Genomic DNA, 17,011 nt, shown 5'->3' on the forward strand with positions numbered 1-17,011 from the left:
TCACAATTATATCACACATAGAAAAAAATATGTCACCACCAAAACTCAATATATACTGGTAAAAAATCCTGGGCGAGTAAAAAGAAAGAGGAAAAACTAAGAACTCCATATGAAAATCAAATTAAAAGTAAAGAGGATAAGAACACATTAAGAGTAAATAAATTAAGTTCAGTAATTTAAATGGTCTGACAAACAATATATCACATAGTGTGCAGTAGCCTGTGTATTTTAGAAATGGCATCCATTTAGAATAACTCTAACTGCTCTCACTCCTATTTAAGGGCTGGGACAAGCTATTAAAACATAAATGGCAACTATTTGGTATGCAAATCCCTCATTTTTGTTAAGTAATGTGAAGAACTGTGAACAAAAAAGGATATTCCCAGAGACCCATATCTACTACTTCATAAATTATATGCAATAGCACACATTAGATATAATTTCTTCAGTTTATAAATCACGTAGACCTCTGCTGACATATTTAACTAGTTCAATACCAGAAAAAAAATAATACATAATGGGTCCTAAATGTAAAAACATTTAAGACTGACAAAGCATGAGAAATAAATAAAACAGCCTAATTTCCAGTTTAAAACCTGATAATTTTATTACAAAAGTATTTTAAAAAATTCACAATTCACAAGTTCTGCATTACACAGAATTTCAGGTATTCCCTGAAAGCTTTGCCAATGTTCTAACTGTAAAAAGATCTGTGGATGACCATTGATCCAGATTCCCTAAGGTCATTCATCTATTGACAGTATCACCTCTTTTAAAGGAGCATGATAAGAAGGTTCTCCCCATTTATGAGGCAGTAATTTGACTCTCAAATGGATAAACAAGGCTGGTTTTACATTGAGTTTAGTGGAGAGGAATTTTCCCTTTGATTGATACTGTCTGGTAGAGCATGAACAGCAGCTTTGGGTTAACATTCTGGGTTTCTGAGCTAACAGTTATGTCATTGTGGAAAACCGTAAAATAAAACTAAGAAAATTCAGACACATACAGGACTTACCTTGGTACTGCATCCACAGAGGATGAAGCTGGAACCTTGGGCACCTGACAGTTTGCTGCTGCAGCCAGCTTTAAGGCAGATGATGGAACAGCACTTAAAGTCCTAGGTATATGTCGTGCATTGAGTGTTGAAATAGAGTTTACAGTGGCAACCGATGAGGGTACAGTTAATCGAATGTTGTTCCCAATCAGGACCTGAGTTGTTGCAGAGTTGGCAGCAGTTCCTTGGTGACTCAGTGCACTGTGGGAACTCGAAGTCTGTGTTATATTTGAAGGTGGTAACAAGGTTGAACCTGCTGCTGACGATGAACTTGTATGTACAAGTGCTGTAGGTGTAGTACTACTGAGGTGTAAGCCCTTGTAAACTCCTGCAGAAGAATGATATTTAAGAAAAAAAAAAAAAAAATCAGACTCCAAACAGGGGTTTCACATACCAACTATGAAAGCAAAATACAATCAGAATTAATTTAGATTTGTATAGGTCAATACCTGAGGCCTGAAGGATGCCATTCACCCCAATTCCAAGCACCACATCATCCTTCATTTTGAATCCCATCAATTGTTCTGATGTTACCAAAGCTGAAGCAGCAAACTGAGCACTAACAGAATCCAATGTCTTGGAAACAAAACCCTAAGAAGAAAGGTGGCAAATAAATGTGATCAAGTTTCAAAAGGTCAGTACTCTTCCTATTTTTATGCATCAACTAGTAATGCACAAACCAGTGCAGATAAGAAAGAACTGATCCTCACTGTTCCCTCAAACCAAACTTCTGATGTTTGGTAAAGTTAGATAAATAATTAAATGCAGTATTTCCCATGTACTTATAATTCCAGTACTAAAACATGCACAAGTATTTCAAACGCACATCACACTGTCCTTCCATACCATTTCTCACAAGATTTCCAAACCAATCTGAAAGATTCAAGGAGGTTCAGATGTCCAACAGCAACTTCTGAACTTTGTGTTTGTGCATTGACACTTTAAATGTTACATATTTAGCTGTTAGATATGTTTTCACAGCTAAAGACAGGACATGCTTATACATGGTTATTAAAAGGTAAAAATCTGGCCTCAGAACACAGTCATACATACAGTCTCAACAGGACAACAACATGGCTGGAATTCTTTGCAATATGTATTCCTGAGTCTTTGAGTATTTCATTTAATTGATTCACTCATCTTTTTGGTGTTTGTTAAGAGGGAGCAGAGGCAATGCCTGCCACACTCACCTGCAGTGTCCCTTCTAAACACTTTACAGAATGGCTATGATGTAGATTCAGGCGAAAGCCACTTTCCTGTTCGTTAGTTTCAAGGTTCTATGGCAACAGTTGACAATTAGAGATGAACCCTGGTGGGAAACAATGAGGGATAAATCATAGCACAGACAAATCCCTCACCTGTGAAGTGTTGGCAGAGGAATTACTATTTGCTTGCTGTTGATGAATTTGTGCAAACTGCTGTTGCTGCATTAGTGCCAGTTGCTGTTGATGTTGCTGGTATTGTTCGGCTGTAAATGCTGAACAAAATATAAAACGAGAAAATACTATATCAAAATATGTATATGTTGTATATATACACATCTTTTAGAATCCTAAAACAAAAAACTGTTTCAACATACCACAGCAAATTCCTAAGAACCTCGTTGCATCTTTATAGCAACAGACTATGATCCTTCTAGCGGTTTTGTCCAAACTAAGTTATTCCCATTGAACACATCTGTGGTGAAGTATTAAACACCTTCTGCACTTAGCTTACAATATCTGAGTGAAGAAATCTCATTTAACTGAATTTAAGGGAGTAAGCCCAGATTGGCACAAACCACCACTCAGATAAGACTGATCTGCAAAGATTGTGTTTTAGTGTAGTACATTAAAGACCAACTTTCATATGTGCAGATTTGAGGCATTATCTTGTGGGATGCTGAACATTCTGAACCTCCACAGACTCCAGTGGGAGTTAAGGTGCTCACCACCACACAGGTGAAGGCCCTCCTAAATTTAATATTTAGTTGAAAATACAAAAATGAATTTGATGTTTACTAATGAAGACTGTTTTACCACATTATGATCTCTCAACACAAACTTCACTGTTCCCACCACCCTCTGTTTTGTATAGACTAAAATACCTTTTATATTCGTATTTAAAAAAAAATAAAAATAAAATAATCATGCACACTGTCAACTCTGTCAATGGAGAATTTCATAGAAGCTATTTTCTTCCATAAAGGAGCTCTTAAAGAGTGATACATTAGCCATAATGTGTAAACGTCAATCACAATTTTCCCCAGTTAACCCACCTGGAAAAAAAATCCAGTCAATAAGAATGGAGCTGTTTATGTTGATTTACAGAAGGATGTCTGAGGAAAGACACTGTATTATACTAATTTGTCTATGGAGAGATCAGTTCTAAAAAACAAAAAATAAAATTGATTTTGAATCCCCCATATGGTTTGTATAGTTTTAATGAAGAAAATCTCTATTGCCAATTTAAAAGTGGGATGATGGTGCAGATTGAATCCATTACAGAGTCAGCCTAGACCACACCTTGTGAGTTTTCCCAAATTAAATTTCAGGCCCCCAAATTTCTGTGGATATTCTCAAAACAAATATTGTGAACATTCTTATGCAACAACTTCCAATGCCTTCCAGAGTTACGACTGTTACCAAATGGAAGGTATCCAACTTTCTACAAGTCAACACAAGACTTAAATGCTTGTTCATGAAATACAGTATCTTGGCCAAAGCTTTTATCCTTTATTCCCAACCGCAGAAAATCTGTACTCCTATCAGACTACATGCATCTAATGTTTCGGGAGGGGGGGGGGGGAGAAGGAGGGGGGGGGGAGAGAGAAAGACTTAAATGTTGTTAATCTTTGCTGAACTCTAGAGGATAGAATAGTTAATCAAATGGCTTGTGATGATTTGAATACAGAAAACGAACAAGTTAATCCATAAGAAGTGTCTAAAGATCATACATCTTCAGCCCACATTCAACTATGAATTTCTTGGAAATATTTGCATCATTCGCAGCTACAAATTAAGATCTTGTACATGATGATTATATATATAAAAATCTTTCTTCTGATTATGTATTGAAAGAGCACCAAATTATCACAGAATCTATTTTAGGGTTTTATACTGCTGCCCATCATGGTAGTATTTGAGATACTGTATCTAGCAGTTGAACACAGTAAAATGGCGTAAGATTTCAAACAAGTTAGAAGCTCTTCTGATTGAGTTCTTTAGTGAATAGGCATACAGTGGTTGTATATATATAACCATGTGTAATGCACTGCATCACTTTCCAACGTATTTCTTTTAAAAATATGGCAAATTGAATTGAGATTAGTCTTGAAGATTTGAAAAATAAATCAAACATTTACTGCGTTAGTAGGTATTTTATTTATATAAATCTTTTTATTAGTGAATTATAACTAGTTGGTGCTATAGTACAGTGTTTTGAAGTTTAAAGTATGCATACAAATAATGGACTAGGAAAGTTAAGATTTTACAATTTAGATGATTTTTCTTCCTGTTCATTTTTAGTAATTTGGTGAAAGGACTTTGCGCTCTAAAACAACAAGTTTGTAGATGTATTGCTTAAAAAATGAATTGAAATGATTTACTAAAAAGAGGAAAAATCCACTGTTCATCAATTGGAATCTTAAACTATAACAACATAAAACTGCATATATATTTTAAACAAAGTTTATCTAAAATTATGGCCCCCTTTTTACCTTCCAAAAGCTGAATTCAGGATTTACATTTCAGCTATGGTATCAGCCATTTGCTAGGGAAGCAGAGTACCAAACTAATCAGTTCATAAATGAAAAGACTGTATAATATGCTTTAAAATATAATTTGTAAATTAAAAGCCATGTTAAAGGGACACAAGATAATTTAGTCCTGGCCCCCACCCCACAATTACCCCCAACTTCTTATATCATCACTGATTACATCAGAAAAAAAATCCAGTTAATCATTAATACTTTGAACAATGAAACCAGACTGGTCAGTTTGATTTGCATATAATTACTTTCAAAATTCCTTAAACATTCTCTTTTGCAACAATAAAATATTGTAATAGCATGGAAGCAATAAAGACACTATCCATCAAAGTTTTAACACTACATTTTGGGCCTAACCTACTTGAATATTAAATTAAAATGACAAGTTAACTAAAGTTTACATTTTTGTTTAACAAAGTTAAACAAAATTTAACATCCATGTCTTGTTACTGCTGCACAAAAAAGTGTTGAGTGTGGTCATCGTTCATAGTATTTGACAGAGATATTAATTTGGTACTTTTGGAAGGAGATATTTAGATTTACAAATGAATGTAGTTTCCAAATAGCATTTCAATGAATTATTGCAGTCCATACAGGAATTACCTTGCCAGCCATTATCAAAATAATTGCACTAACCATTTTACCAGGCAAGTGAAAAGAAAAAACTGCTCTGCACCCACAGCATTTTAATTATTTAGGCTCAAGTTTTAAAAGAGGCCTAAGGAAGCAATGGCAGTTGGCTGCCAGACTTCCTTAGGCGTATTTGAAAATCTTAGCATAAGCAGTACAAACTCCTGTTAGCTTTTTCCCCTATAATTTCTGGACACCAAGATTACACCCAATACATTGACAAAGGACCATTTATTTTTTTCTAGTGGTTAAAGAACCAGACAGTCATGGGCAAGCATTATTTCCAGCTCTGCCAAAGATTTGGTGTGTGATCCTGGGCTATTCACATCCTCATTATACTTCAGTGAGATCCATTTTACAGACAGGAGGAAATACCTCTCTAATAGCGTTATTGCTGAGAGTCAAAGTTTGCAAACTACTTAAACACACTCTGATGGAAACTGTTACAGGAATGTAAAAATATTTTTCACCGCCATACCATGTCAAAATGCTACTTTCACATAACAAAAGGTCCAGTATAAGGGCCATAATCTGTATTTGTTTTAAGTGTTTTAGTCTGAGAAGCTAACTTCTTAGTCTGAGCTACCTATGGAAAAGCCCTACATACACTGATGATATAACCAATCAGGAATGCTGATAATATGCTCTGTCCAAACCCAACTCAGACTGATTTTTTTGGGAAAGGGTCGGCATTAAAGGAAAACATCCTAGTTGGCTAAAACAAATCAGATTTATTTTGCTCATTTACAGTCCTCCTAATCTGCTTCCTAATTTTCCTCCTGTACCAAGTACAGATAAGAGTTTCTCTTGTAGGCCACTAGGCCAACAGTGTGTTTAGCTCTACTAGTAAGACACTGTGGTGAGGCAGAAGGTTTTGGGAATTGGTTTTTCCTTGTGTAACACACACATACCAAACAAAAACAAAAACAAAAACCTTTTAAGTGTTCTTACTTTACAAGAAAGCATCTCATCTTTAGTATCCTTTATTTTCAGTGCATTTGGACAAATCTGATTGGAACTGTGCAAGGCTCTCCTGTGAAATTATGAGTCTTCATGACAAAACTGCTCAGCATTGTAAAGTCAAGGAGAGGGTCTAAAAAGTCTTGAAGTTCAGATCAAGAATTAAACAGTTTCACTATTTTTTCATAATTGCAAAACTGAAGTTCTCCAACAGCTTTTCTAACAAAATATATTTCAGAAAAAAAAAAAATCTGTTCACCTCTCTGAAAAGCCATTTAGTACTAATATTTGTGAATTAACAGCAAATGGCTGTCACAAACAGGCTAACTATAAGGATTGCAGAGAGAATCCCTTTTGCTTTCATTTACCGCATATGTTGTTCTTGCTTGTAAAGTCAAATCAAGTTTGTTATGTAAACATGAAAGCTTAGGATCCCAGAATCTTGAATGTCAATAAGATCCAGGTAATGAAGGGAAATTCTAAACTTGTTGAAATGAGTAAAAAGTTTAAAAAACAAATTCTAAGATGATACTTTAATTTATTTAAAAAAAAATTACTGTGCAGACTTCTGGAAGTTTTATTACTTCTCAGCTCTTACTCCATAAATGAAATCATACATGCTTGAAAATCTGACAGACAAGATGGGTGATCAGCTCCAACTAGTAAAGCTTATTTCTAGCTCCTAGTTCTACCATTCAGTTTTTAGTAAAAAAAATTGTGAAGTGTAGCTCTTATCAATGCTCACAGAAGCATATTCTTGTGACAATTTCACTAGAAAATAGCTTTTCAAGTTTTCATATGTAGTACAGTCTGACAAAGGAGAAGAGCCCAAATCTTTCATCTGTACATATCTGTCTTAGATACAGATTTGTTTCAGTATTGCAGACCAAGGAGCAAGAAAGTAAATACTAACAGAGTAGATTATATTTTTAATTCGCAGATCACACAGTGCCTGTTTTTTCAGGTACTGATGAAGACCAAACATCAAGTCTAGCTATTCTAAGATCAACTATATCTGAAACCATGTTAGAAGAATCGTGCGACAGGGGTTCATCTCCCCAACATAAGCTAGGAAGCCTAGATAGAAATTGAAGTAGAACAATGATACCCAAGAGAAGTATAAGTGCACCGTAAGAACACAAAATTGTGAACTTTGAAGTTAAGAACTCATTGTAAAAATAAAATTTTTGTTGACAGTTTCAGTTTCTTCAGATCAGCCACATTTGGGTCGTGAAGATTTCCATCAGAGATCATTCTGGTTTGTCATAATGAGGCTTCTTTAAAACAGAGGGTATTCTAAGAATGTTGAACTCTAGGATGAATGAACATACTAGCTAGAAATTAAAGAGGCATGTGAATTTTAAAAAATTCTTACTCAAGTTCTGATAGAAAGTAATGTACTATTAGTAGGTTGATAATTTTTAGGAGGCATTGAACTTTAGCACTGAGTTTAAGTAAGGCTTCCATATGGCACCAACTTTCTAGGACTTTAAGGGCTGTAGGTTTGGATGCTAGCAGTTCAGTAGCATCTGAGCTCTTTCATATTTCCTAGCAAAACCCAATACAGTAAATTCAGAATACCACCTCAAATCTTAGCAACCATTTTTGATACGTTAAAAATGAAAAGTAATCGGAAGCGTTAAGATTTAGATCCTGATCCAAAGTCTATGGAAGTCCATGGAAAAACTCCAAATTGCCTTGAATGGGCTTTGAATTTGGACCTTAAAAAGAACAGCTTTATAACAACATCTAACGGGGCACACTGCAACAAATTTCAATACTCTTCTTTTTCCAGATTTTTTTCCTCTACACAACAAATTGTTAGAATTTCTTCAGAGACATTGCATTAACTACTAACAGCGTGACAGGCTACAAATTTATTAAAAGATGAATTTACCCAAGAAACTGGATCTCGAGTTGGTTATCTGAAAAGAAAGTCTGATAGTTCAAAGGTTTGCTTTTGTGGTTATACGCAAGTTAGCCACAAGAACTCTTTTCACAGTAGTGTTTGCAGCACAATGCTGAACTGAAGCACAGTTAAAAATCAGCAAGTATCCTGGCAAACTATTTCTTATGCTACTTGACAGTTTACAAGTTCAGATTGTAATGTTACAGGTTAGTCAGTTCACTCATGATCCGAGTTACAGTCAGGCATCTTGGAATTGTCCCATGCTGTCCAATAAAAGGGATATTGTCCCTATCCATTTTGTATACTTCCTATACACCACCTATAGGGTTCATTTTAGTAATTAAGAAAAGTACAGTGCTAGTGGTTTTCCATAAACAGGAAATGAGCACAGAGGTTTGCTGCTTTGAAAACAATCGCGGTATGGACAGGTACTGTAACTGTAAGGAATTGAAGATTTGAGTTGATAACCAATTCTGGAATAATGACGACTCAATACATTTCAAATATTCTCTTGGTCATAGGTGCAATCTTGTGTGATAGCTCAAACTTTTAGGACAGGCTACAGTTGACACAGCAGGAATGCATTTTCCCAAAATATTTAAAGAACATACTGATTTTTACCTATCAACTTTACAGATGTGAATTTCTCTCTAGTTTTTTTTGGCTCAGTAGTTAAAGTGAGCCCACTAAACTAGTATCTTGTAACTGTACAGTTTAGCTTGATGTGCCTTGTTTTACATACTACTTCATTCATACAAATCTTTGGACTGTAAATATTGTTTTTGTTGCAAATCTGAATAGGAAAATGAAGGTTACTTACCTGTAAGTGGAGCTTCTTTGAGATGATTGGTCACTATCTGTATTCCATGGATGGGATATGCATGTGTGCCATGCACCCGAGTCGGGAATTTCTTGCAAGCAGCGTGTATTGGCCCGCACATGTACCATAGCTCACCTTGTGTTCTCAGCGGAGGGCAGTGCAGGCCAATGCCTCTCCACTTTTCCATTCTTATCTCAGAGTAACCAATCAGCAGCAGAGGGGTTGGAGAGCAGGCAGTGGAATACAGATAGGGAACACGCATCTTTAAGAACCTCCAGTTATAGGTAACTAACCTCCATTTTTTCTTCATGTGATGGTCCCCTATATGTATTCCACATGTGGGAGATTAATAAATAAATAGGGGGTGGGTGTGAGGATGCAGAAGTGATAGCTGACTGTAGAACTGCTGTCCCCATGGCTGTATCTGCAGTGGACTACTGTACCAGGGCATAAGGCCTGGTGAAGGTACGGAAAGAGCTCCAAGTAGCTGCTTCACATATATCTAGTATGGCTAAATTTCTCAGAGATGCAGCTGAAATAGTCTGCTCCCTGGTGGAATGAGCCTTTACCCCTTCTGGAGGTGGAGGATGCCAGTTGGTCAGTAAAGGATACTATAACCGGAGATCCATTTTTAAAGTCTCTGTGCTGATAAAGGTTGATATCATGATCGCTCTGGAAACAAATAAGTTTAGGTGTCTCTCTCATGTCCTTTGTTCCAAAGCCCTCCAAATGTCCAGAGAATACAGTCTTCTCTCCTCTTCCGAGGCATGTGGTTTAGGAAAAAAAATACAGGTACATGGATGACAAACTATCTTGGGTGTGAATTTGGGGTGGGGGCATAGCAAGACCTTTTCTTTACAGAAGGTGGTATATGGAGGGCCTGCCAATAAGTGCTCACAGTTCTCCGACTCTTCTGTCCAACGTTAGAACAATCAGAAAGGCCACCTTCACGGACAGACAGACAGACACAGCAGGTGGCTAGCGAAGAGGTTAGTGGTTAGTAAGAGACAACAGACCAAAATTGGAGGTCTGATTGAGGTTTGAACTTCACTGCTGGTAGAAAGGATCTGAGAATCCCCTTCAAAAAATTCTAATTGTGACAGGATGCCTGGAGATCATACAGTTATCTATTGGAGGATTGAAAGCACAGATAGCTGCTAAATGTACCCACAGGGAACCGAACGCATGACCTGAAGACTTAAGGATAAGAAGATTGTTTAAGATATCAGGGATTCAGGTGGAGTTTGGAGACAATATGCATTGATGAATCCAAGCAGAGAAACTTCCATTTAACTGAGTAAAAGCTTCTTACAGAATCTTTTGTACTTTGGTTAAAGATGAATTGCACCCACTTGGAACATGAGCATTCCATCTCCGATGCCCATCCAAATATCAGGCTCGGAGTTGCAGCAGCCTTGAATTGGAGTATGTGATTTTGCCTCTGTGTTGCGTTAGAAGATCTATTAACGTGGGGATGTTCATGTGTGGTCGTACTAAGAACGTTAATAGATTGATGAATCAGAACGGTCTTGACCAGATGGGAGTGATGAAGATGACTCATGCTCTGTCTTGGTGGATATTCCATAGAATGCCAGGCAATCCTTCCACAATATCAGGAGGGCATCTCCCAAAGATTCTTTGCCCAGTGCTGCTCTGGAGCAGAACCAAGGCAACTTCCTGTTTGCCTGTGAGGTGAAATGGTCCCAGGCTGGCATTTTCCATGACCAAAGACGTAGTTGAAAAACAAATTGTGAATCTCCCATTCTTGATTTGTGGACAAATGTCTGCTCAGGCAGTCTGTTAGGGTTAAGTGATGTTTGATGCACCAGTTCCAGAAACTGACTGCCTCTATGTACAAAGATTTAGTTCCCCCTCACTTGTTTATATAAAATACTGTTATCTTGTCCAACATTATCTGAATATGTTTGGATTGGATGGATGGGAGAAAGGGCGGTCTGTCAGGCCTGCAATGCCTGAGTTCCTATAAGTTGATGTACATTATGGACTCCCAGGGGTCCAGATGCCGTGTGCCATATGATCACCCATGTGCACACCCCAACTCAAGAGGGAGGCATTGGTAACTATGGTTGCCTCAGGTGTTGGTGTGAGGAACACATTCCAAACCGAACCTTCTCCAGTTTTGTCCACTAGACAAAAAAGAGCCCAATACCTAGGATGAAATTGTGACCTTGTAGTTTATGGTGCCCTTCACTGATGAATACGGCAAGAGAAGCCAGGCTTATAAGCACTATAGATGTAATCTGGTGAATGGTGTCATGTGTGCGCATGAAGTCAAATGGCCAACGAGCGAAAGGCAACTTCCAACGGATGTCCTGGGTCTGATAGTGACCTTGTGCATAAGAGTGCTCGTTACCTGAAACCTTTCAAGAGGTTGATATGCTGTTGCTGTAGTTGAGTCTAACAATGCCCCTATGAAATCTATGTACCTGGGGAGAGGGAAGAGGGGTTGGGTCAGCATGGATTTTTTGTGATTGATGCAAACACCTAGGGAAGATAAATAGGTGAGCAAAACATTGGTTGCCCTGTGGAACTCCTCAATGGATTGGCCTGCAAGAAGCCATTTGTTGAGGTATGGGAAGACACTAAATCCTTCTCTTCTCATCCAAGCAGCCACCACTGAAAAATCCTTTGTAAACATCCTGGATGCAGTGACCAGACCAGAGGGGAGTACTCTGAATTGGTAGTGGCCTTGGTGGAAGAAGAACCTGATGAACCTCCTGTGGACTGGATGGATATTAATATGAAAATATGCATCTTCCATGCTGAGAGCCACAAAACCATGTGCCCTCCTCTAATAAGGGAATTACTGATACCAAGGATATCATGCAGAATTTTAGTTTTCAGATAAAACTTGTTTAACTGATGTACATTAAGAATTAAGAATTGGCTTCGATCCTCCATTCTTCTTGGGGAATCAAGGAATACGGAGAGTATAACCTCTTCTTGTGGTGTTGAGGTGGAACCGTTTCTGTGGCTCCCCTGAGGAGCAGGGAATTTACCTCCTGTTGTAAAAATCTCCTTGCAAGAGTGGTCCCTGGAAAGGGAACCAAGAAGTGGGCTTGTGAAAAGCAGTGGTCAGAAACTCTAGTAGATAGCCTCTTCTAATATCCATATGTCTGTAGTTAGGGCCCTCCAATCTTTGACAAGTAGGGTAAGGTGACCTCCAAATACCTGAATAGGGGAAAGAAGAGGCATCAGTAAAGGGACGCTGGTCTCTACAGTCAAAAAGAAATTATTCGGTTGGGGATTAGTGTGCTTAAGTGGTGGTGGATGTTGCAGAAGCTGGGTTCCTAGGTCTATATATTAACTCTCTCTTGTGTGGTGGCTCCTGAGCATATTGATGATAAAAGGGCTGAGGAGATGGCCTTGCACTATATCCCTGTCCATAAAGCTTCTTCTGGGGGGAAGGGGTATGAACGCACAGCAAGCTAAGCATTATTCTCAAATCTTTGAGGCAGCAGAGATTCATCTGTTTTCTAATGGATTACCTTACAGTGTCAAAAGGCAGATCTTGGATGGTACTCTGCATCTCTGAACAAAAATCTGAGGATTACAATCATGAATCTCTCCTTATTGGCCATAGTTATCCCCCTCGATGCAGTATCTGCTGCATCCACTGTGGCTTGAAGTGAAGTTTTGGCCACCACTTTGCCCTCACCCACTAAGGCCTGGAAGTGGGCTCTATCCTTCTCAGGAAGCTTGTCCTTAAATTCTAGAAGTCTAGCATAATTGATCAAATTAAATGGACAAGAGGGCCAAGAGGAAAAGATGCCCTTTATTCTCAGAAGGTCAAGTCTCATATCCCTTATCAGTAGCCTTTGGGTGCTGTTGCTCTGTAACTGCCTGCACCACCCTGTAGTTCGGCTGAGAGTGAGAACAAGAACTCTCCCTCTTGGATGGGACAAAGTAGCACTTCTCAGCCCTCTTAGGAGTGGAGGCACAAGAAACAGGGGTGTCCCAAACTGCCTTTGCTGTGTCCATGATGGCCTCGCTGATGGGGAGGGCTACACTACCATCTAGTAAGCAGTGCTGAGCCTCCTGAATTTCCTCCAGCTGGATTTGTAGCTTTGCAGCTACTTTAAGCAATACTAAGAGCTCCAATGGCGCTGGTTGCATATGGCTGAGTGATAGCAAATAAGACTCTTGCACCATTCCTGGGTGCCTGGGGTAGGGCTCCCACAGTCCCTAATGTTGTCAATAAGATGGATCCACCAGCAGAGGGGGGACCCCTTGGCATCGGGTACCACCTGTCTCTTGGCCAATCTTATCTGGTTGGAGGTCGGAATTCTGACCTTCTAGGACTCGTCTGGGGTTGCCTCTGCTTGGTGCTGCAGATACTCTTGCAGAGCCTCCGACTCCTCAGAAGAGAAGGCCACATCCCTGAGCAGCGGTAAGACCAATGGCTGCGCTTCAAAGCTGGTGGGTAGAATGGGAGAATGATTGTCTCCTTGTGATAACAATGTCCTGGAATATAGATGGACCCAATAGGAACAGTGAATGGAGACAGGGGACAGCAAACATGTCTTCTGGGGAGACATACATCTCCAACCGTCCTTGAGTACAAGGCGAGTCCATTGGCAGAGCTGCTCTGGTCGCTGTCTGGGGCCACATTGCTATCAGTGCCGCCTTTGTTCACGAAGTGGATGGAAGCACCAGGAGTTGTCGATCAGAAATGTGAGCTCAATAAAGAAGTACAGGCAACACTGATGTTTGTTGCTCACAGAAAAGGAGTATGGACAGTAAACAGTTTGTGAATCCCAGGACCCTGGGCATTATCCAAGACTTCTTGCGTGGGGGCGGAATGCTATTTAACTATCCGTGCTACACCATAAAAAACTACTAAAAATTAACTATACATAATTCTTACAGGAATGACAAAGCAAAAAGGAGCTGAAGAAACAAGTTTCCTACTCCAAATCGTGCGGTGGTAATAAGGAACTAGACAGGGATCAGCCTGCACTGCCCTGTACGCCCTTGGTTGGGAACACGAGGTCCAACACACATTTCTTTCAAGAAATTCTGGAGTCAGGTGCATAGTGTGCATATGTATTCCATGTGTGGAACACATACAGGGATCACTAAAAGAACCATCACTTTTTTGAGGAACATTTGGAACTAGACAAGACAAACACTAGAAAAAGGTACTACAGAAAATAATCCTACACTGGAATGAAAATAGACTGGATGATATATTGGATCTTTTCAAATCTCTAAACTTCTATGATACTATGTACCATTCGGTTAAAAATTGTTATACTGTGGACAGGTGATTTAGCTTAGTACTCCTGATAAAATGATGGAGAGTCATGTGGCTATAATCTCAATGAGCTGTATTAATGTTTACTCCCTTCTCCAGATTAAAAAAAAATCATATTTGATTCAAGTACATCTGTGTCTATAAAATCAGACTAGGTAACTCTTTACATGTATTATTCCTATGCCAAGTATTAAAAGTTAACTGTTTCAGATAAAAATATGAATCTAAATTCCATACTGATTTTTTAAGTATTGAATGTTTACTATAAAAGTAATTTACAACGTTGAACACATTTGATAATGTTCATACACTGAACACTTATTCACAGATTTAGTTTTTTCTAAACTTAAGATATAGCCAAAGTAATTAAAGTCTTCATCTAAAAGAGAAACTGTCTTATCTGGATTTTAAGAGTCACCTCTACAATCTATTTAAAAAACAAGTAAATACAGCTGTTAACCTTGAACTCCAAATTTGTAATCAGTTCACTTGTGATCTTTAAATGTGATCCGAAACCCATAAACATTCAATTTCTATTCACAGCCTACCTGCCAACAGTCCCTTTGTGTCTTATCCTAAGCAGCTAGAAACTTGCCCAGTATCTTTAGTGCAGTTTCTCCTCCTTGCATTAACAAACTTATACTGCAGCTGCTCTTTCCTACTGCCCTGCTTCTCTTTCAGATCACTGTATCTGCTTCAGGCAACTGGAAGAGCTACTAAGAGAAGAGAGAAGGCAGCCACCAGAAGCCTCATATCAGAGGCTCTAACCAGTAGTAGTTTCAGCCCCAATCCATCTTCCAGCAAGGGGTGGAATAGACGGTAAAAGAAGGAAACACCAGGATGACAGGCAGGAGTAGAACAGAAAAAACACTGGGACAGTGGGGAGAGAGAGAGAGAGAGAGAAAACACTAGAGGAGGAGGTAGCCCGTCTTTGCATGCACTCTTTGAAGATACTGCAAGGGGGAACAGAGTGACAAGGTGTAGAATACATATGTGGGAGGCAGAGATCATAAAAACAATGAAAGGCAGGATAAAACCAATTTCCTGAGTAAGCATCCAAACTTTTGGAGTTCATCGCTGGTTGTGTGTATTTCTGAAAATACTGGAAACCGGATTTTACCTGATTTCACATGTATTTTTCCAAAGGTATGCTGTTGGGTTGAGACAAACACCTAAGACTAAATATGGCAACGAGTGGGATTTAGTAAGGGTTTTTTTGGCTTAGTTTAGCAGGGTATTTTAAGAACAACCTGAAAACTTTGTTTTGAGGCCCTGATGAAGAATATAGAATGACGTTCACTGGAATGTGTGCACGAGTGCATGCCTTCCTCTCCACCAGTGACTGGGGAATGGTCCCTGGATAAAAAGTTTTAATATTGGCAGTATATGATATACTCTGCTGAACAGAATTTTTAGATAAGTGATCTCTAAATATTTCTTCATGACACATTTTGGTGGTTCTTTTAATACCTCCCCCAAAAAGATTCTGGGTGCTGTCTCTGCCCTACAGGGAGAAAAAAGGTTATGCATTAACCAATGAGAGCATAGAGTGCTGATTATTTATCTCCTAGTAATGGAAAATGTAAAAAAAAAAAAATCAGCATAGTTGCCTGACCATTTGCAGCCTTTGATACAACTGATTATGAGGTTTTGTTGACTTAGACCAGGGGTCGGCAACCTTTCAGCAGTGGTGTGCCAGTTTTCATTTATTCACTTTAATTTAAGGTTTCGCGTGCCAGTAATACATTTTAACACTTTTTAGAAGGTCTCTCTGTAAGTCTATATATTATATAACTAAACTATCGTCATATGTAAAGTAAACAAGGTTTTCAAAATGTTTAAGAAGCTTCATTTAAAATTAAATTAAAATGCTGATCTTACACTGCCGGCCCGCTCAGCCCGCTGCCAGCCTGGGGTTCTGTTCACCTAGGCCGACAGCAGGCTGAGCGGGGCCCTGGCTGGCAAGGGGCCGGCAGCCAGAACCCCAGACCAGCAGCGGGCTGAGTGGGGCCGGTGGCCGGGACCCCAGACTGGCAGTGCGCTGAGCGGCTCAGCCTGCTGCCACTCAACCTGCTGCCAGTCTGGGGTTCCGTCCGCTGGTTCCTGCCAGCCAGGGTCCCGGCTGCCGGCCCCGCTCAGCCTGCTGCCCGTCTGTGATCCCAGCCCTGCCCATATAGGGTGAGTACCTACCTTCTCCCTGGTTCTAGCCCATTCTCTTCCTCTCTCTCTGCACTGAGCTGAGGGCGGGAGTGTGCTGAGAACAGGGATAGGGGGGTGAAGGAGCAGGCTGGGGGTTGGGGTACAGGGTCTGGCCAAGAGCTAGAATAAGGGAGGGAGCTCAGGGTTGGAGCAGGAGGTTTGGGGGTGGAGTGCTCACCTCGACTCCCATTTGGTGTGAGGAGTGCAGGTGGGAATGTGTGTGGGGGGTGTGCAGGAGCTCCCGCTTGGTGCTCAGGGTGGGAATGTGGGGGGTGGGGAGGCTGGGTATGTGTGGGGGGTGCAGGAGCCAGAGCTGGGTGTGTGTGAGGGGGGTGCAGGGGTCAGGGCAGAGGTCTGGGGGTGTGCTCCCAGCCCCCTGCCTGAGCAGCTCACGGCAGGGGCCTGGAGGGGAT

The 17,011-nt window shown here is 39.8% G+C and overlaps 1 protein-coding gene across 7 annotated transcripts in view; it reads right to left on the minus strand.

Annotated features, from left to right (window-relative positions):
- Positions 1-17,011, minus strand: part of EPC1 (enhancer of polycomb 1) — a 101,503-nt gene that overhangs the window by 7,618 nt on the left and 76,874 nt on the right. For 3 of the 7 annotated variants that reach the window (XM_073334417.2, XM_073334416.2, XM_073334413.2), the window contains 4 exons: positions 2,413-2,531; positions 2,245-2,331; positions 1,504-1,645; positions 1,016-1,382 (listed from right to left, as the gene is read on the minus strand). In XM_073334417.2, the coding sequence (XP_073190518.1) occupies positions 1,016-1,382; positions 1,504-1,645; positions 2,245-2,331; positions 2,413-2,531 (715 nt within the window). Of the gene's footprint in view, positions 1-1,006; positions 1,383-1,503; positions 1,646-2,241; positions 2,364-2,412; positions 2,532-11,940; positions 12,314-17,011 lie in introns of those variants that run through there. The other 4 variants (XM_073334414.2, XM_073334415.2, XM_073334419.2 and 1 more) reach the window with 4 other exon arrangements.

Source organism: Lepidochelys kempii, chromosome 2 (assembly GCF_965140285.1).
Source record: "Lepidochelys kempii isolate rLepKem1 chromosome 2, rLepKem1.hap1, whole genome shotgun sequence".
Classification (NCBI taxonomy): Eukaryota; Metazoa; Chordata; order Testudines; family Cheloniidae; genus Lepidochelys; species Lepidochelys kempii.